At 49.0% G+C, this 22,155-nt stretch overlaps 1 protein-coding gene across 3 annotated transcripts in view; it reads left to right on the top strand.

Annotated features, from left to right (window-relative positions):
• Positions 1 to 22,155, top strand: part of LOC119179185 (uncharacterized) — a 106,655-nt gene that overhangs the window by 58,695 nt on the left and 25,805 nt on the right. The window contains exons 1-2 of one of the 3 annotated variants that reach the window (XM_075869308.1): positions 6,918 to 7,198; positions 10,311 to 10,512. In XM_075869308.1, the coding sequence (XP_075725423.1) occupies positions 7,076 to 7,198; positions 10,311 to 10,512 (325 nt within the window). In that variant the 5' untranslated portion in view covers positions 6,918 to 7,075. Of the gene's footprint in view, positions 1 to 6,917; positions 7,199 to 10,310; positions 10,513 to 22,155 lie in introns of those variants that run through there. The other 2 variants (XM_075869306.1, XM_075869307.1) reach the window with 2 other exon arrangements.

The raw sequence follows: 22,155 nt of genomic DNA on the forward strand, positions 1-22,155 counted from the left end.
CTATGACCAATTGTTTGGTAATGGTAGTTCTTTTCTTCATCTGCGGGCATTTCTTGGAGGCAGCATCCTGTGAGCCATCACAGTTTCCGCACTTTAGACTTGTTGCCTAACATGCGTCTGCAGTGTGTGGTTTAGCTCATAGGGGGCCTACTGTGGTGTTCGTGCATACACTCGTAACATATCCGACTTTCATGCATTTCTGGGACCAAAAAGGTTTAGGAACAAATGGCCGAACAGGATGTGAGAAATGTCCCACCTTGACATGGGACGGAATAGAATGTCCTTTGAACATTATCTTTACAAAGTTGGTGTTTCCGAGGTGAAGTACATTCGTGAGTACAACTTCCTCGTTCACTGGCTCCATAAAAATGAAAGATCTGAGTTCGCGATAGCAAAATAAATGTCATTGATTACTCTCGCCATGACGGTACCATCCATTGGATTTATTGGTCGGAGTTTGATCGCTGGGAATTCCATTAATCAGCGTAGCCTGTCTAAGGCACTGGCAGTCATCGTGTAAACAGCAAGAATATTCTTGCGTGGGTTCAAACGAATATCTTTAAGTTCGTTTTGCGCAACCCACTCAAAATACATGGAGAGAGCTTGCCTGTTTACTGCTTGAAGGCTGGTAGAGGGGTCTTCAGGCACGAACAATATAGTGTGCGGCCAGTGTTCTTCTTTTGACTTACCAGTTAACGTACCCGATGGTGAAAATGGTTTGACGTTTCTTCGTCTGGCCATCCTGCTTCTCACAGTCTTGAAGCTGTCATCCGACAAGTCGTCGCCTGGAACCGAGTACAGTTTTGTCTCCACGCTGGCGCTCGAACTGGTGCTTTGTTTACGCGACAAGCTTGAGTAAGTTGATCTCTGGTTGGTCAGCGCCGCAGAAAGATTCACGTCCAGAGCCATTGGGCAGTGGCCATCACTAGTTCTGGCCAAGGCGCGCTGACTTAACAAGCTGCTCGCCATGGCAGACCTCTGACTGGGTGGGCCGATAGAATACTCCAGTCCGTCGCCCTGGGGCAGGGAGCAGCGTCTTCCTGGAAAAAAATCCGAAAACTCAATAAAACTGCTTGGACCAGAAAGCAGAACCGTTCTATGAAGTAACACTTCGTCATCGCCCACCACACACGGCTAAGAATACCATGCTAGTCAATTGGCCGCAAGCGCTCCTTGAGCGTGGCACGCAAGTGATGCTGTACATGCCATGCATGTTATAATTTTCAAATTAACACTTGTCATTTCTGTTAGTTGTGCAGAAATGTGTCGCCATACCAGTTTTAGTATTTATTAAGTTCACGAAATGGCCACAAAAGCACAAGTACATAGATAGATAGATAGATAGATAGATAGATAGATAGATAGATAGATAGATAGATGGATGGATGGATGGATGGATGGATGGATGGATGGATGGATGGATGGATGGATGGATGGATGGATGGATGGATGGATGGATGGATGGATGGATGGATGGATGGATGGATGGATGGATGGATGGATGGATGGATGGATGGATGGATGGATGGATGGGTAGACGGATGGATGGATGGATGGATGGATGGATGGATGGATGGACGGATGGATGGGTAGACGGATGGATGGATGGATGGATGGATGGATGGATGGATGGATGGATGGATGGGTAGACGGATGGATGGATGGATGGATGGATGGGTAGACGGATGGATGGATGGGTAGACGGATGGATGGATGGGTAGACGGATGGATGGATGGGTAGACGGATGGATGGATGGATGGGTAGACGGATGGATGGATGGATGGGTAGACGGATGGATGGATGGATGGGTAGACGGATGGACGGATGGATGGGTAGACGGATGGACGGATGGATGGGTAGACGGATGGACGGATGGATGGGTAGACGGATGGATGGATGGATGGGTAGACGGATGGATGGATGGATGGGTAGACGGATGGATGGATGGATGGGTAGACGGATGGATGGATGGATGGGTAGACGGATGGATGGATGGATGGGTAGACGGATGGATGGATGGATAGGTAGACGGATGGATGGATAGGTAGACGGATGGATGGATAGGTAGACGGATGGATGGATGGATGGATGGATGGATGGATAGGTAGACGGATGGATGGATGGATGGATAAAGTTCGCTAAGAGACGTTTTGCACTTAGAAGTTGGATGCAGCAGCAGACACCTTCAGGTTTTCGAAGAGCCAAGTATTCACTGTACTTTCCAATGGGCGCCATTGTAGTGTTCATGCATCCCGCAGGAGTACGGTCAGTAACGTGGATTCAGTCTTTGCGAGCCGCAAGGCCTCGTTACCTGTCGCCTCGCGTGACTAACTTCGCTGCACACGCGCGTTTCGACAGCCAAGGCGTCGAGCGCAGCGCAAGTACGCAGTAGTCCTCCCAAACAAGTCGCTACAATTTACTGCCTGCGGCAACACAACAACGCAGTACAGTGCTCTTTGCAAAATATGGCAGGAAAGCAAAAGAGTCTTATCTACTCTACGAGCGAAAGTAGAACACACAGGCGTCGTGAGCACGTCTCCGTGGGCAAAAAGGATCACGGTGACACGTCGCCGAGGGGGAACGGTTCCACGCGACTGTGCTGCGTGCTCTAACGATCAGTGACCACAGCGCCCGAGCTCTCATGCGAAGGTACGCTCCGCTAGCGTTTTCTTCGGTAGGTACGGCTTGGCATAGTGAGACCATGCACCAAGATACCGCAACGCTCTTCGGCATAGCGTTCGGGAGGGGCAGCGCAAGTTAAGCGTTTGGCGCGGGCGCAAGTCACCGTTAGCGAGTCTGAGGGAACTCCAAGAACAAAGCGGTTGACGGACGGGAAAGAAAAGGCACGCTCATTTTTCTCTGCCGAGAGGGTATCTCCCTCGTTCCCGCCGAGGGAGTGGCGAAACGTCTCGCGATACTCGAGCGCGAAGCCAGAGTCGAGATCCTCTGCCGAGTAACAGCGGTGAACGTCACTCCCGTTCTATCTTCACAGTACACGTGGACGATAGAAATGGGAGAAAAAGCCCGCGTAATGGTAATGCGCTAGCCTGAATGCAAAAAAATTAAACTTATGAATAATCAGAACGTGCTTACGATATGGCTGATGAAAAATACTGGCACAATAGAGTCATACCAGAAACGGTCCACAGTCGCGAGCTTTTTTGAATCACTCAGAGTGGTGAGCAGCCCTCCATTGCTCACCAGCAGCGAGTTGCGCCAGGCGAGCTCAACATCAATTTGGCGGCCCATGGTGTGCATACATCATCGCACTACCTAAAACACTGTGTTTGTTGCTTGGGACGACTGCACAGAGCGAGATCACTAACATGCTCCATCAAAAGGCCTGTTCAAGCGCTGCTATATACAGCATTGTCACGTATTTGTAACAATGAAGTGTAGTAGTGAGCATGCGTCGGACGTTAAGTCCGACGGCAGTGACCATGCGCATTCGTTGTCCTGTCTTGCAGCGACAGTGAGTCATCACTGTCTAATTGTGTTGGAAGCCTTGTGGATAACACGTATATAATGCAGCGGCCAAATGACGCATAGAAGCTGGGAAGAGCAATCGTTATCTGACACCATGAGTTAACCACCACGAATAACGACAAACTTCTCACCTCAACATGGTTCTTGACAGCCACGCAGCCATTGCTTTGGTAGACACCCAAGCTGACTACTTAGTTATGAGTTGATCTATTGCCACCCATGGGAAGAAAGTTCGTACGAGGAGCGTTCCCTTATTCCATTTGATGGAAGATGATCAATTATCGTTCCTTGGCGTCGATTATGGCCGTTTGAACAAAATCAAGAAGCAGCAAAAGTACTGCCTCTTAAGGACAGAACGCAACATTCTAAAAGGGCTAAGTACGGTAGAATAAAAAGCGTGTGACTCTTTTCGAAGTGTTCTGTCTTGCCCCGAATACGACTATAAACACTCACAGCGGCTTTTTGTGGGTCAGAGACGGTAGGCTTTAGCAGAGTGTCACGACCCTCTTACGAACAGTAAAATGACTCGTATTCAAAGAATCACATCAACGCCTATGAGAGCAGTAAGGTGGTTTTGGCCGGCAACACTCCTACGCGGGTCAGGTGACACCACTCGAAGCATCAAGCGACTCTACCACAATTGTGGGGTACGTATTTGAACCATGCTCTTCTTTTTCGTGACTAGTGTTGGAAATAGTGAAGTATTTACTCTAAGCAAATGCAATAATACTTACCGTTGCACCGAGTGACGACAAGTAATAATAGTTCAGTTTTAGCAATACTTTAATAAAACTCCTCAAAACAGTAGAGCTTTTTCCACAGAGTAATATAGAAAGCATAAAAAATAGTCTGTAGTTTCCGATAAACCAGTTGAGGTAATCATGCTTTGCGTTCTTGTATGAGCATAGCCAACCAATATTTGTGTTTATCATGTGCATTGTGTGATTTCATGCAAAAAAGCTGCAAATATTTACACCATGTTCCTACGTAATCCCAGTGGATAAATAGAAAAATGGCGATGAAATAAACCATCACACCGGTGATTTCATTGTAGTCACTCTTCTTCAGTGTGAGCCCCCCTGAAGAGTGATACCTGGAACGCAAATGATATGATGAAAAAAACATACTCGTATTAAAAGTTTGCAAAAGCTGCTGAATAAGAGATTTACAGAGATATGACGAGCGCTCACAACAAATAAGCAGTAAAAAAGCATGTTAAAAACTGTCTGTTTTCGCTATAGTGTAAAACAGAGCATGGAAACATTAACTTTTGTAATACTTCGCAAAGCAACACACTTGCAGCACAAAATATAGTGAGCCTCTCTAAAACAACAACCGCAATTGGTTTAGGCTCTTTTGGTTGGATGCCACTCTGCTCCTTTTCTATGTCATCTTGCTCAACGAAACAAAATGCCTAAGGCCCACCGTCTTGTTGACAGGGTCAACACCGCTCTCAGTCTTCCCACCACGAGCAGTGAGACATCGGAAACCAGCGACACCTTCGTTTTCACGAGGACAGATGTCAAGTAAAGTAAAAAGAAGCGAAAAGCAACCTGGTGTTGTGAGAATAACCGACGCATATATACCCTGATTATTTGTACTGAAAACCACCGTTTGTTCAACAAACCGTTACCGTTGATCAACACGCCTGAGACCAGTGTTTTGTTTTAAATAACTATGCAAACAAAGCAAATTTTTCCGTTAAAGAACGCGAGAAGCTCGTTTCGCAAGAGGTTATAGTGACGAACGATTGAAAGCACTTCTTTTCAGAGAAATTGCTTTGAAATTTTCATCCATAACATGCCTGGCGTTGAGGCGGCATATTCTGATACCTAGGCGCATCTTCCGGCCGTCAGTGGCACGCCGTGAGTGGGTACTGACCACGCAATTTACGAACATAGGCCACACCTAAATACCAGATAAGCACATGTGAGTGCGGAAGAGACACGGAGCGCGCGCGAATGCTATGCGTCAAGATTGGATATGTCCTATGCTAGACTAGTTGTTGCAGTCCCGTACAATCTCTTAATTTTGTTGTAACGCAAAGCATCAACGCAGACGTACGCTTCATCGGGAAAGCTGGTCACACATTGTGAAATGGGATCAAAACAATCGACTGACAAGAAAAAAAGGTGCTGGTGAATCTGGTCGCTCAGCTATCTCAAGCAAGTGCATATGCGTCCGTGTAACTTATGTTTTTCGTGAATCGAGCTACAAAAGCTCGTACTATTTATTATAAATAACTGTTGCAATTTCACGGTCCAGAACGACGACATGACTATGGAGGACGCTCTAGTAGAGGGCTCAGGAATTTTCGACCACCTGGTGTTCTCAAACGTTTGTAAGTGAACGGGTATCCTGTGTTTCGCCTAGGTATGAAATGTGGCCGTCGGCTCGATGGAAAACGCGCATCGAATACTGAGTACATGAACGTAAAACACTTTCGCCTCTATCAAAAATGCAGCCGCCGTGGCCGGGATTTGATCCCGCCACATTCGGATCAGCAGTTGACTGCCATAACCTCTAGACTACCCTGGAAAACAACTCGCCGTAAAAAAACTTTTAGAACGAATAGTTCAGATATTTCAGATTAGTGCTTAAGCTCCCTCTAGGTTACTTCTGTCAGCAGTTTGTGTTTCAACAAATTGATATTTGCGGCTCTTGCAAGTGTTAAAAAAGACGGAGATAAAAGATCTTTTCCAACTACGTGCAGACATCGGTGCAGTTTACTGGAGTTTAAGTATTCTGCATCTTTCCACGTCCACGTCACGCAACCACTCCGCTCACATTTTAAGACGCATTTGTTCACCTGTACGTGGATATGAACTGCTTGCTCGGTAAAAAAATTATTTTGATTTCAATCTCGTGATTGGTATTTCTTCTAAGCAAAACGCTTGCGTTCACGCCTCTGGATAAATGAAGCAATGAGTCGCCTCTTTTAGGTGTACGTTTCAATGCGAATAGAACATTTTAGGAGTTCTATTTCTAACAGAGTTGGAACATTAACAGCGAAAAAATTCGGACTGAGGAACATTAAAGCAGCCGTTTTGTGGTACACCAACCAATTGTTGCCAGACAGAAGCCTTTTTTTCTGTAAAACAGCGTTGCGAAGTGCCTTCGATAAGGCTGACTGATGGAGAGCAATCCATGTCCAAACCACGATAAGGGACTCAGTTTTGTTTGGGTGGCGTGTTATCGTTGTAGCCTACACAAGCGAGACATGAAAGCCGAGTCTGAAGTTTAGTTCTACCGTGAGGGCGTCGCGAACTCAAATAACTGCTGTTTGTATTTCTTCTCGCCACTGGGCTTCGTTCTTCCGCCTTGTTTTCTCTCCCCCGTGTTCACGAACGCTGCTAGCGTCAAATTCCGTCCTTCGTTTCACAGAGCTAAGCTCTGCGCCGTTGTTTGACTGAAAATGACGATTCGCTTCTCAAGATTCGCTGCAGACTATCGCTGATATGCAGTGGCTTGCTCTGCCTAGAGACGGCGCTCCCATCGACTTTCTCAACTGAAGGTGAAGCATTGTGCAAACGAACGTTCCAGAATACGGGAGTAGTATTGCAGAATTCGTGCAAGCGCTAACTCACGATGAAAGCCCGCATACAAGACGGAGTTGTGTACTCTCCTTTTCCCAGCACGGATATTCCTTCTTGTTCAGCCTACACGGTCATCGAGGAAGCTCTATCCAGAAATCTGGAACGGGTGGCATTTGTGAGTTATTTCATTGTATCTTTTCACGCTGCATTGCAAGGCCTGGTGAACGGTAGCTTTCAATACTTCACGCTGTGCATTTTAGAGAACATCGGACCAAAGTTTCGCCACAGTCCTGAAGAAAGATGTTGATGTGTAGCAGTGCTGCGTACGGACAGAATCGCACTTGTCTAGAGCAGTGGAGCGCATGCCTGTGGACGCTGTTTTTCCCGACCGCTGCTATCTCACGTTCGCTACACGCTTCCGTTCGCACTTGAGTTAAAGGACTTAGTATTCAGCATAATTATGTTAGGCATAATATACGGCGGCATTCTTTGGAAAATTCAGCAGAAAACGGCAGCTGAAACGGCTCAGCTGGCCGCTTCAGACAAGTGGGATTCCATACGTCAATCGCTAAGCTGTCTATTTATTTTCTGTACATGAATGTCACAATAATTTGTGGTAGAGTACAATATAAAACTAACACGCATTGTTTTGATTGCCAGAGTGATACATTGCTTGCGTGGGAGGGAGTTTTGGTTCCGGCTTTGTCGCAGTGAGGAAGAACATGTGGTGACTGGAGGTGTTGTTCTAGCTCCTCATTTTTTTCTATCTGTGGGACTTCTCACAAGAAGTGTTTAGTATATCTAAATGTTTATGCACAATTTCCATCAGTACGTCCATGTAATCGTGGCTTTTAGCTTCTAGTTTTGCTTAGTGTAGGGAAGTTCGCGATGCATGAGGTCTGTGGATTCGGCCAAATTTTAAACTGACTGAAAGCATATCCTAGGGAGAGCAGCTTTCGTGTGTGGAATGACGTTTCCTTCTGTTCACGGTAAGAACCGCAGATTTATGGCCTGTAACGTCATCTGAAGACGCTTTATGTAGTAGTCGGAATTTTCTGAAAAAACGACGATGTCTTGAGTAGACCAGACAAAAATGGTAGTTCATGCCTACCTGTGTGGCATCGATTAGTGCGTTGTACTGATGCAGTGCGTACGAAAATGGGAGGCGCTGAAGAAATAGCGAATGACATGACCTTAATCTCAAATAGGATATCTAGTGTTGCCATCACAGTTCCTTCTCAATCTGTCTGTGTGACTTTCAGTTTGCCAGTAACCTGTCATGAAGTTCATCGACGAGAAATACCTTGAGTTGCGCAGCTGATCCGCAGTGTCGTTTGGTGGTAAAAAAAAAAGATACGAGTCATCAGGGATTACGTTGATACGGTGGTGGTAGGTGCAGAATCGCAAGAATGCTATCTTAGAATTGACGCTTGGGGCAAGTTAAACGTGGTTATGTATTTTTTAAATGGGCAGCTAAAAAAAAAAAGAGGGCGCAACAAATATTGCGCAAGGCCGTCTCACGAATAACTTTATTTGAAAGAACGCACAAAATTTAAACCACGAACAAATGTCGCATGGTCATACTTGATTGATAGTCAAACAAAATACAGAAAGACGTGTTCCAACAAAGATCAGAAACAGCTCGAAAAAAAGTTTTAACATGCGCGCATTGTACTAAGGGCTGAAATGATTGAACAAAAAATTCATAGTCATTCATTGCTACTGAGATCGTGCTTTTGCATTGATTGCCTTTTTTTTGTTAAAGGGGCCCTGCAACACTTTTGGAGCGTGGTCAAAAAAACGCCGCCCATCGGTAGTAGAGGCTCCCGGCAACACACGAGCCGAATATTGTAGCGCACCCCATGGCCTGTAATCTACAAGAAATGCTAAGAGTCGGCTACAAATATAGCTTTCTCTTCTCTCTACAAATCACGGCTTTAAGCCCGGTAAGCTCATCTATGAGCCATTGGCTGATTTGAACACGGCGCACTCGGTCATTACAGAGGTCGCCGCGGGAAGCCACGACTTGTCCACGCGCGTGCGCGATCACCCTGAGACAGCCACGCATTCAAAAAAAAAGAAGAAAAAAGTGTTTAAAACCAGAAGGCGCGAGTAACGTGGTTTTTTTTTCCTTTCCATCACTCTCTGCTTAGCTTCTAGTAATTTCGTCGTGACGAGAGAAGAGATAATGTAATTGCAGTAAGCGACAAATCTTTGTAAGTACACTCGCACTGAACGAATTCTTAAAATTTTTGTGCCGTTGAATTCGTAAGGCAATGAGCTCTTCCGATGAATTTGTTCCGTGGTTGCTCGAAAAAGTGTTTCAGGGCCCCTTATATTGATGAGACTAAACAATGTCTCTTGTAGTCTGATTTTTATGCCTGAAAAAACAAATGTTATCACAAAAATTAGGGGTGCATCTGCGTTATGCATGGTGACAGGCCACATGTGAATACGCGTTGCCTTATAGCGAACGCTGGTGTTCGGACCTTACATTGAAACAACGGCCTTTTTTTTTCAATGTACACATCAAAACAGGAAAAACTAAACCTGTATACTAAAGTTACGCCTCGTACAAACGATGGCGTATGCTGTGCAGCCTTGTTTTTTTATTTTGTGTCGCACGTGATGTTTTTTTCGCCAGCTTGTTTTGAACTCTACATCAAGTGTTATGTTGTTTACTCTGCTCCTAAAAATGAATAGCATTGGTAGTATAGCTAAAGAGAGGTCGGTGAAAAAAAAAAGATGACCAAAAAATCTTTACCGTAAAGCACACTTAACCGTATGTGCCATGAACAAAGTGACTTGTACACTAAATTGGGCTTGTCTGTGGTCATGTACACATTGAAAAAACTCGCCATAGACTGAAAGCAAGACTAGAGAGGGACAACCGCTAAGAAAACTTGCTAGCTTTGCAACTGGCTGGACAAGCAATCTCTGAGGAAGAGACCGAAGGGGTCTCAAAGCGTAGGGTCAGTTTTCATTCCTAAAAACTGTACACTAAGTGTAAGGACAGTCTGATTATTCGTATAATTATACCCAGCCAGACAGATCTGTATATATGTTTACCTTTAAGAAAAATTTATATATATGCCGTTGCTTGTACGTAAGTCTGGCACATCTTCGGTTAGAAGTGGCTCGGATTTATGTCAGATACCCATCCTGCCAGCAGTTACGACGTTAAAGGCATAAAACGTTGTTCTGCATGCCTATTTCGAGCGTATTTTTAGTGATTATGAACGACTCCTGCAATGAATAATATGGGCCTGAAATTTGATTCCACACAGATTCAAGGTTCTATCAAAACAACTAGAGCGGAGTTATTAGCGCTCATGAAGTGCTATGCCGTGGGTTTCCAACAGCAAGGCATCGGTCCGGGGGATCGTGTGTGCGCCCACCTAAAGAACAGCCTCGAGAACCTTGCGGCAATGTACGGCTGCATTTTCGCTGGAGCAACACTGGTGCTGGCGAAGACTTCCCTCACCGAAAGTGCGTAGCCAATGGGCGGCTGCTAATACATTCTTAGAAGTAAGGGAAGAAGAGGGGTTCGAGGTTTCTCTTTCAGAGGAGTAGCTAAACTGCCACACCCATTCGTCCATTTTCGGAGGAACTGTGGAGGAACCTCTAGTACTCCCTCCTCCCAATGGTTACTCCTAAAGGGAGCAACAGTTGATTTCGGCACAATATGATAATTGGATTTTGGTTGACTTAGCTAGAATATTTTCAGTGTGCGCATGCCTGTGATTAAATTCACAATCTGCATGCAAGCATTGTGTTGAGAAATAAATTTCAGAATATTGACAGAAAACAGGGGATTTGAGTTCGCGGCTACTGAGTCAGCAAGGGTGTACCACACCACGTTACGGCGCCGCTTGGAAACAAACTCGCATATGTAGGCAATGGGGCAATGGGGGGGGAGTCGTTTGCACACGGCGCGAGTACTGCAGTTACGAAAAAAATGGGGGTGGGGTGCTTTCCTTCCTTGAGGAGGAAAGCGCCCTTTGGCCTGCCTTGCGCAAACAATTGTTAACATGTTTTCTTTTTTTGTGGGGGGGGGGGGCAAAGCCCTTTTTTTGGTGCACGAAACTGGCCTAATTTGAGTGTAGGCGCACCAATGTTTGAGAAACTGTACATAAAAAGATCTGAGGAGATGTTTGTGCCGCTGCTCGAAGGACTGCAAGGACGCAGTGGCATCAGTTCAATGAAGGAGATTGCTTGCGTCGCTTAAGAAACAATGAACAGCATGCCACAGGTGCGGGAAGAGGCAGCTCGCAAACGTAGAGAAGCAACAGGAAGTAAGAAAAAGAAGCGCTTTGGATGGACATCCGAACCGCACAAGGGGCAAACCTGTAGGTGGTATCCCAGTCAGCACCTGGCATATTTCCACTGAACAGTTAAATTTTTCACTGTGGTTGTGCCTTCTTGGAGATTAATAAAAAACCCAGAAAGGAATTAGCGTGAGTTGCACTTGAGGCGCAACAGTAAAGAGGCAGTGGAGCTAATGGGGAGCTTAGAACATAGTGATGCAAAGCCTGAACTAATTGCGTAGCTCATTGGTGGCCCTATTTGTTTCTTTTTTTCTCATCTTTTTATTATCTGTCTTTCTTGTCAATTTCTACTTATTCCATTCTCATCTCCTTTCTTTCTATTTCTTTCTGTTTGGTTTTGCGTTCTTTTTCTCGCAATTTCGCACTTTCTTTTTTTCTTTTTTGATACTCTTTCTTTTTGATTTTGTCTTTCTCGTTTTGAATTTCTTTTCCTTCGTTTCTCTCTGTCACTCCTCGCAACAGTCTCTTTAGAACACGTTGTATAGCGTTCATCGATGGGCTACACACTTTAAAAAAGGTAGGCAAATATTATCAGTCTCATCATAAGTACTTCAATGTTCTATGTCTTTTTGACCGTGTGTAGTTAGGTTCGCACAATTTTGTATATATATATATATATATATTGTAATGTACTAGACAGAGAACAAGAACAAGAGACAACATCCGATCCTGGGCCAGCTGTTCTTATTCTGTCTTCTTCTTCCTCTACCTTTTCTTAGCTGCCCACGCGACCGAGCCCCCGCGTCTTTCTTCGCCTTGACACTCAGCCATGACTGCGCGCGCGTGGAGCTGGCAGCAAAGTTTCTGCTAGGTGGGCTTGGCTGCATCGTGGTGGTCGTCCCGAACCACAATGCAACATGGAGTGACGGTCTGGGGGAAGCGTCTCTGGTGGACGACACTGGCTGGCTCGAGCCGGTCGGTGAACGCCACGGTGCGCCTCTGCTTGAAGACCTGTCTGTGTACTCAGGCGGGCGGAAATGGCTTTGTCGCTGCTGTTGAACTCGTCCATAGTACAACGTTTCCTGACAACTCGTAGAATACCGCTCAGGCGGATGGCCCTGACTGTTCCAGCAAGGTCGCAGAGTAACCTGGAAATGCTGGTGTTTGTCCAACTACTGTTGGTGGACTGAACTGCAGTGGGACGCTCTGTGAGGCAGCCGTGTGGACGTTTGTGCTATTTCTCGAAATGAGTGGCGACGCAGCTCATGGTTGGGCATCAATACCACAGCAGAACTCTCTGAAGTTGTCCAGCTGGTGGCTTCTGGCGAACTGTCGCGTGCAGACATGGTGGGCTGGGAGGGAACAGCACGAGGGCTGGTCTTCGACAAGTTCTCAATGGCAGTGGCCTCAGCCTGACTAGGTGTCTGGATTTTCTCAAAGGAAACATTCCTTGGGAGCCAAGTGTCTGCGTGGCTGAGCGTATGTGCGTCTTCGAAAATGAATGTATGAGCCGTCTGCAAACATGGCTGTGTCAGGTTAGGGCGGATCTTGTTCGCATCCTCGGAAAGGCCTCCTTTGTGAAGCGGTAAAGAGTGCATTTTGTTTCCGACGATCATGGTCTAGTGGGGTTCAGTTGTGTCTGGTACGATAGATGTGAGCGCCTCCATGTCTTCAAACGACAACAAGCGCGAGGACAGCATCTCCTGAGGAAGGTCTGGTGGTGATGTTTCCGGCTCTAATACCAACGCAGAGTTCACGACCTGCAGAGGAGGACTGTGGTCACTTTGGTCAGGCTCAACAGCAGGAAACTCCTCGATATACTTCATTTTACGAGAGGTGTATTTTTGCAAGGCGGAAATGCTCTCGTGTTCAGTTACTGAAGCAATTAAAGCGTGCAGACCCGCTTCCGTCTGATCAAGGATGAGCGTGGTGAAATCCACAGGCACGTGCGTTTGATGACGCGGTAAAATGTCCAGTAAAATGGAGGCTGGCACCTCAGCATCTACCGAATGGTCTGACGACTCCGGATGGCGTTCGTTGGGGCCTGTCGCAGGGCGTTTTGCAAAACTTGCCGTGAGAGACCTACCGGACACAGGTGCACCATCGGGCAGCTGCTCCAGGACAGCAGAAATGCCTGTGCAAGGCAGAGTCACACGATCGTGAATGATCTCTAGATCTTGGTCACCGAGAGATGACAGGGTGGTAGGGGCTCGAATTGCATCCTCTAGGTCGGGCTGTTCCCGAGTTCCGTCCTGAGAGAAGGTTGAGTTGCATGGGCAGGTGGCACAGGGAATCGGACCGAAAGCAGCTATGAGCTTGAAGCTCCCCTCCGCCCATGACTGCTGCTTCCAACCTTCATACCGGTGCCACGCCGCTGGACCTTCCCGAAGACGGTCTTTAGCCACGGTCCATTTCTGAGATTCCGTCCAGGCCTCACGCATAGCTATCGTGTTGATGGTTGCCACCCAGCTGTCGGCGTCATTCCGGACCCCACGGAATTCCGGTAGTTCGCAGACGGCTGGTGATTGTGAGGTGGCAGGTGGCAATGCAGAGATCACCGACGCGTAGCAGTCGAGCTTGTGTGAGAGCTCGATCAGAGAAGACCGTAGCTCCCGGCGTCGCTCCAGTGTGCTTGCCTCAAGGTCGTGTGAGGCAGCTACATCCAACACTTCGTTAATGTCACACAATGCTGGCAACATTGTAGGGGCTCGCTAGGCCATCAACGCTGTCAGTATATTAGTCTCGGCGCGGAGCAGTGTGATGGTACACCGCAGTTCAATGGCACTGTCGCACGAGGCTTCTGAACCGCTTTGGTTCGCGTCCGTGAACTACGTTGTTCTAGTAGTACTCACAGTGGTGACACGAACGTCTAAGGAAGCATGAACAGCGTTTCTTGGCGGCTCGTATGTTGGAAGAGTACCGGACAGGGAATGCAGGCCGTGGGAAGCTTGAACAGCATTCCCAAAGGACAGGAGCCCGTGCGTATTACGGCCACGAAGTGGTAGCTTGGTGTCTATTTGGTGATGCCCTGGTACCACAGAGGAGGCATGGACACCGTCCACTGATGGTCCGATGGGCAGCTGAAGCGGCGGCCGGGCTGTTGACTCCATCGCCAAAAAAGCGTGAACGGCGTTCCTGGATGGAGAAGCCCGCACGGCCGACGAATCACGAAGACACGTACCGGTGGCTTCCCGCAGAGGGTTCACTTGTCGGCTTGCGCTGACGGCAGAATCCATAGCCAAGGACGCGTAGATGGCGTTCCTTGTGAAATGGTACCGGTAACGTGTACTGCAGCCGCCGAGGAGGCCTTGACGCCGTCCCCGAACGGTGGTGGCATTGGCGGCAGGTGAACAGCTACCGAGGAGGCCTTGACGCCGTCCTCAAGCGGCGCTTATCACGGCTGTCCTGGATGACGAAGCCGGGACGTAAGACTTCTTCTCCGTCGACTGTGCCATTGTAATGTACTAGACAGAGAACAAGAGACAACACCCGATCCTGGGCCAGCTGTTTGTTTGTTTGTTTGTTTGTTTGTTTGTTTGTTTGTTTGTATCTTCTAATCCATGGCTCGTACCCACTCTGGGGGATTGGCCAAGAGAACATATAGTCTCAGATGGACGATAACTGCATTATTGCTTACAACGAAAAAAAAAGGGGGGAGTTGTATAGTGAAGACAGTATGTTAAAAAAGAAGAAAGAAACCAAAGATTCAGATAGTGAGACAAAAGAATCAACGACAAAGTAGACACTAATAGCTATAACGTGATTTTGGGAGCCGACCAGACAGCTGGTTTTGCCAAACGCGATTCTTATTCTGTCTTCTTCTTCCTCTACCTTCCCTTAGCTGCCCACGCGCCCGAGCCCCAGCGTCTGTCTTCGTGTTGACAATATATATATATATTGAAAAAGGGTTTATTGGCGACTGTTGCGACGGTGGTCCTACGATAAAACACGATCGGGAATGAGCAACGGTCAAGCAGATGCCGGCGATGATCAGCACGAGCCGAGCGAGCGAAGCCCAGGACCCAGTACCCAAGCGGAGGCGATGTTGCTTGCCAACGATGCGATTTCTTCTTCACAATTTTCCCCCTCCGAAAAAGAGCCATCCTGGCGACCTAAGAGTCTGGAGGCCGAGGGCTATAATATGGCTTAAGGCGGGCGACGTGGACGATGTCACGTCCACGCCGGCGCATGTCGTCAGAAGGGGAAAGTGGCTCAATGAGAAAATTCACCGGTGAGGTTTGCTCCAAAACGCGGTAAGGACCCTCGTACTTCGGGACTAGTTTTGAGGAAAGGCCGGGGCTTTGGTAAGGAACAGCCAGCCATACAAATGATCCCGGGGAATAGCTGTGGCTTCGTGAAGAGCCGGCGTTGTTTTCTTTCTGGCGCTGCTGTTCTTGTGACGTAAAGGTGCGTGCGAGTTCACGGCACTCTTCCGCTTTTCGGGCAGCTTCGGACACAGATGGGCATTCGGATGCGTCAGGACGGTATGGAAGGAGAGTGTCGATGGTGTGGGATGGTCCGCGTCCATAAAGGAGAAAGAAAGGTGAAACTCCAGTGGTGGACTGCGCCGCGGTGTTGTATGCGAACGTGACGAATGGAAGAATGCGATCCCAGTTAGTATGATCAGATGTCACATACATCGCGAGCATATCGCCCAGTGTGCGGTTAAATCTCTCCGTGAGCCCGTTAGTCTGCGGATGGTATGCCGTGGTCTTGCGATGAACAACATGGCATTCAGAAAGCAGAGCCGTGACGACTTCTGATAGGAAGGCTCGTCCTCGGTCACTTAGTAGTTCTCGAGGAGCACCATGTCGTAGTATGAATCGATGGAGGACGAAGGACGCTACGTCCCGCGCAGTGGCACTTGGAAGGGCGGCGGTCTCAGCGTAGCGTGTTAAATAATCCACAGCGACTATGATCCATCGATTTTCATCTGATGTTGTTGGTAGAGGGCCATAGAAATCAATTCCGATTCGATCGAAAGGTTTGGCAGGGCACGGAAGCGGTTGAAGTGCACCGGACGAGTGAAAAGGCGTTGATTTGCGGCGTTGACATTCAGGGCAGCCCATAACGAATTTTCGAACAAAATTATACATTTCGCGCCAGTAGAAGCGAGGGCGAATGCTTTCGTAGTTTTGAAAACTCCAGCATGGCCACACTGGGGATCGTCGTGAAAGGTGGTGCATATTTGTGATCGCAAGCTGCGGGGGACAACCAAGAGCCACTTACAACCTTCAGGGGCATAGTTGCGTCGGTGTATCAGCCGATCACGAATGGCGAAATGAGCAGCTTGACATCGGAGAGATCGTGATACCGCAGTGGTTTACGATCCAGAGAGACAGTCAAAAAGGGAAGCGATCCATGGGTCCTTGTGTTGTTCACTGGCAAACGAGTCGAGGTCGAGAGATGCGATGGAGTTGGTACCAGTGGTTCCGCAGGCCAAGTCGGGAGGTAAAGGCGAACGCGACAGGGCGTCGGCGTCAAAATGCTTGCGTCCGCTGCGATAGATGACACGAATGTCGTACTCCTGGATTTGCAGTGCCCACCGAGCTAGGCGGCCAGAAGGATCTTTCAATGTGGCGAGCCAACAAAGTGCATGGTGGTCCGTTACCAGGTCGAATGGGCGACCGTACAAATAAGGACGGAACTTGCGAAGCGCCCACACTAGCGCTAAGCACTCTTTTTCAGTGACGCTGTAATTGGCCTCAGCTTTAGTGAGCGTGCGACTCGCATAAGCGACGACATATTCGGAGTAGCCCGGCTTGCGCTGGGCGAGGACAGCGCCAAGACCAACCCCGCTAGCGTCTGTGTGAACTTCCGTTGCAGCTGCTGGGTCGAAATGCCGTAGAATGGGAGGAGATGTTAGCAGATTACGGAGCGTGGCGACCGCGACGTCGCAGTCAGGAGACCAGGATGAAAGGTCTGCGTCACCGCGTAGGAGGTTGGTCAGTGGTGACATGATCGACGCAAAATTTCGAACGAAGCGCCGGAAGTACGAGCATAGTCCGATGAAACTGCGTAATTCTTTCAGTGCAGTAGGTTTCGGGAACTTGGTGACTGCTCGCAGGTTTGCAGGGTCGGGTAGAACACCATGCTTGGACACGATGTGCCCTAAGATGGACAGCTCTCGCGCAGCGAAGCGGCACTTTTTGAGGTTCAGTTGGAGCCCAGCGTTGGTTAAACACGTCAGAACCAGTTGGAGCCGAAGCATGTGTGTAGGAAAATCGGGAGAGAAAACGACAATGTCGTCGAGGTAGCATAGACGCACAGACCACTTCAGTCCACGCAGTGTGTTGTCCATGAGTCGTTCAAACGTGGCAGGGGCATTACAAAGCCCAAAAGGCATTACATTAAATTCATACAGGCCATCTGGTGTAATGAACGCAGTTTTCTGGCAATCAGCTTCTGCCATAGGGACCTGCCAGTATCCTGATCGTAAGTCTAAGGAGGAGAAGAATTCGGCTCCTTGGAGGCTGTCAAGGGCGTCGTCAATGCGTGGTAATGGATAGACGTATTTCCGCGTCACCTTGTTTAATCGCCGGTAGTCGACGCAAAATCGAATTGATCCATCATTCTTTCGAACTAGAACGACAGGAGATGCCCAAGGACTGTGCGATGGTTGAATAACACGACGACGTAGCATCTCTTCGACCTGGTCGTTGATGACGTGCCGTTCTGCAGCAGAGACACGGTACGGTCTTTGACGCAATGGCTGGTGCGAACCGGTGTCAATGTAGTGGTGCACTGCCGAAGTACGACCCAATTGCGGCTGAGAAACGTCGAACGAATTCGCGAAGTGCTGGAGGAGATTAAGAAGCTCGGCGCGTTCTTGAGCAGTTAAGGTGTCGGCGATGGAACTCGAGAAGGTGTCACTCGATGAGCATTCCAGTGGGGAAATGGCATGAAGTTCCGTAGAGGCGTTACTGCACGATTCGTCTGGCATTTTAAGGAGTAAAGAAGAATCAAGGTAATTCAATCGACCGAGACATTCGCCGGCAAGTAGCGTAAGCGGTGCAGAAAGGGGGTTGTGGATGAAAATATTGCTTCAGCCAGCATTGACGTCAAGTGTAGCGAAAGGCAAAGAAACGGCTCTGCGGCTCATGAAAATGTCGGAAGGTGTAAACATTACCGTAGCATCGTTATAGTCATCGCAGCATACCGGAACAACGGCAAGAGAGGCTGGCGGAATTTCAGTGTCCTCACGCACGACAAGTTTTGGCGACCACTCAAGGGTTTCGTGCAAAGGTTCGTCACACAGGTGCGAAAACTGAACTTCAGCGCGTGCGCAGTCGATGATGGCATGATGATTTGACAGAAAGTCCCACCCGAGGATAACGTCATGCGAGCACACCGAAAGGACGATGAACTCGACAACGTACATAGAGCCTTGGATGAATATGCGGGCCGTACAGGTGCCGAGAGGTCGAACTGGTTGTGCGCTAGCTGTACGAAGCGATAGTCCAGAGAGCGGCGTGGTCACTTTGCGTAGGGTGCGGCAGAGCTGGACGGCTATAACAGAAACGGCAGCACCTGTGTCGACGAGGGCAAAGGTAGAAACACCATCGACAGATATGGCGACGACGTTAGCTGGTGAAGTGCGAGGACTTGAGCATTTTGACGACGGCGCAGTTCTTGCCTCTGGAACTGTGGCGTTCAGTTTTCCCGGTTGGAGGAAGCGGGTCTAGGACGCATTGGGGACAGTGATCGCCTGCGAGGAGATGGGAAGCGGGGAGAGTGAGTCTGAGGTGAGGGCTGGGGTGACCGAGACTCAGGAAGGTTAGTGTATCCATACTGCGGTGATGGATAGGGAGCAGGTATGTGCATGGGCTGTGGGTCATACGGTAACGGCCGAGTAGCGTCGTGGAGTGGTTGCAAGCGACGGCGACAATATCGTGCCACGTGTCCTGGAGTACCGCAGGCGTAGCAGATCGGTCGATTGTCAGGAGTGCGCCAGGAATTGCTGACTCTTGGTGCGGCCCAAGGTGTCGAAAAAGGGGCGGAGTGGGGAGCAACTGAAGACATGGGTGGCAAATGCTGCTGGCGGGGTCTGCTGCGTACCACCTGGGCATACGTTAGAGGCGCGGCACCGGGCTGCATAGCAGGCGCATGGACAACAGGCATGGCCACAGGCTGCTGGTGGGCAGCGGCGGGAACAGCCTGAGCTACCTCTTCGGCAATAGTGTCGCGGAGTGGTGAGGGCAGACGAGAGGACGGCGGCTGCTGCGTGAAGGGAATCAACGACAGTTGCCGAGCTACTTCTTCACGCACGAAGTCTTTAATCTCTTGCAGGGTTGGTGAGTGGTCGGGAACGGAAGTGAGACTGGAGGGCGAGTCGGCGTGTGAGGAAAATGGCCGAGTCAGAAGCGCTGCTTGCTCAACTCGTCGAAACTTTGACACAAAGTGACAAGTTCCGCAACGGTGGCAGGATTACGGGCCAGGAGCAGCTGATATGCACCATCATTTATCCCTTTGAGGATGTGTTGAATCTTCTCCGACTCGGGAATGGTGGCGTTCACACGGTTGCAAAGAGCAATAATGTCTTCGATATAGCTGGTGAAAGATTCCGTTGGCTTTTGTGCGCGAGTCCGCAAGCGTTGTTCGGCTCTGGACTTGCGGACAGCGGGTCGGCCAAAAACGTCAGCAAACAACGTTTTAAAGATGGACCACGTCGTAATGTCGTTTTTGTGGTTGTTATACCACATTTCGGCCACGCCAGTGAGGTAAAAGATGACGTTAGTCAATTTGTCCGCGTCATCCCACTTGTTGTTTGCGCTCACCAGTTCGTAGTTAGCGAACCAGTCTTCCACGTCGGTCTCATCAGCTCCGCTAAAGACCTTGAGCTCTCGCAAACGAAGAACGCCGGGGTTGCTGGGGGATGTAGTGGAAGAGCCAGGTTGCGCGTTGTTGGTAGCCATGATGGGAGGTAGTGTTCGGTTGCGCACCTCCAGCTTCAGGCGACGGCGAATGGCAGCACCCAGGTTCAGGCGACGGGGAATGTCAGCACCCTCCACCAATTGAAAAAGGGTTTATTGGCGACTGTTGCGACGGTGGTTCTACGATAAAACACGATAGGGAATGAGCAACGGTCAAGCAGATGCCGACGATGATCAGCACGAGCCGAGCGAGCGAAGCCCAGGACCCAGTACCCAAGCGGAGGCGATGTTGCTTGCCAACGATGCGCTTTCTTCTTCACAATATATATATATATATATATATATATATATATATATATATATATATATATATATATATATATATATATATATATTAGAGGAATGACACAAAAAACACTGTCCTTGTTGATTTGTCTGACTTCACTATTTCCTTCCTGTAGCCGAGTATGTGCCCATTCCAGAGCCCAGCGGCTCTGTCATCCTTAAATTTGGCCATGACTGCGACGTAGCATGACCAACTGTCCAACCAAACCATCTCTGGTGGGCGTCACCGATCCCGCCGCGGTGGTCTATCTTGCCTACGCTGCGGGCTGTCTTTCCGAGATGCAGAACTTTGGCGGGACCAGCAATGACTTTGACGGGGTGGCCGCCGCAAGTCTTCCTTGCGCAGTGGCTTTCCTTGTCTCACTGCAAAACATTCTGGGGAATGACAAAGGCTGTGTGGCGGCGGTCTACCTGGGCCTCGCAGCGACGTACTTCGGACGTCGGGCAATGAGGGCACCAGTGGGCACCACTAGCTATTTCGAAACGGTCATCACACGCCTATCAGCAGAATACGCTGTCGCTGTTTCGGGCTTAGGTGTAAGCCGTGCTTGCAGATGCTAACGTGCTGGGCAGGCCCGTATTTGCCCAACGAAGCATGCTTGTGAGTCCGCACAGGCTGCGAGACGCGGCCTCCGTGGTATGACGCTGAGGCCTCTGAGCTGCCGTCTGACTCTCCAATTCCATCAAGAAGAAAAGACGCTCTCTGGTGACTCCGTATCACGTTCGTATGAATTGACGCCTCCGGAATCGAACCACATGAGGCAGACGCCAGCGCTGCAGAGAGGCACCATGTTGCCGCTTCCTGCGAGTTGGTCGCCGTCTGACCGATCAGTGTGGTGTTTCCCGATGACGCATGCTACCTGCAGGAGTGCCATACGGCACTGTTGTTGTGCTCGGGTGCACTGCCCATCATCGTCATCAGCGGCGAATGCCAGGCTGGCAGATCCCGACACCACAAGGAAGTGTTGGATAGATGTGTTTTCGGCAGCCATGAACTTGCGTGCAGTTCGAGAACACTCGGCCAAAGACTGCCGTGGAGTCTGAAGATGTATCTCCTGCTGGTGAATAAGGATGTCGTTTATACAGGACATCTGTGGTTGGGATGCTTCAAAATTATGTTTTGGGTAGTAAATGTCCGGGGTGAGAGCGCAGCGATTTACTACACCTCCATACATGATAAGCTGAACCTCACCAGACAAGAGGTTGTCTGCACCCAAAACCATGTCTGCGTGCAATTCTTCGAGGATGGGAACGGCGGCAAAGAACTTGCCCCCGGCGTCGGTTCACAGCTGCAAATCTAATGCGCCAAAAGACAAAGCGCTTACACTGACGCCTCCCAAGGTTTCCCCGGACCAAATTGGGAGGGTAACGGGGGCATGGCGTTGGTGTAGCGCAGTACGGGCAGCTCCAGTTTGTACAACATCCCTAAGGTCCCCGATTCCGTCGACGTGGCCTTGTACTGTAGGAAGTGGTCGCGTCGGGGATATAGTAATTCAATGTGGTTCATAGGGTTGATTCACGTCACCGATATTGTCATTGAAACTCGGCGGTAGGTACTCTTTCTCGACTGGCTGTAAAAACAAGACGAGTTTAGGGTTCGTGTGAGCGATGGATTCCGAACGTCCTCTCGGCGAGCTGTGCTGTTC

This window comes from Rhipicephalus microplus, chromosome 7, assembly GCF_043290135.1.
Source record: "Rhipicephalus microplus isolate Deutch F79 chromosome 7, USDA_Rmic, whole genome shotgun sequence".
NCBI classification, from domain to species: domain Eukaryota; kingdom Metazoa; phylum Arthropoda; class Arachnida; order Ixodida; family Ixodidae; genus Rhipicephalus; species Rhipicephalus microplus.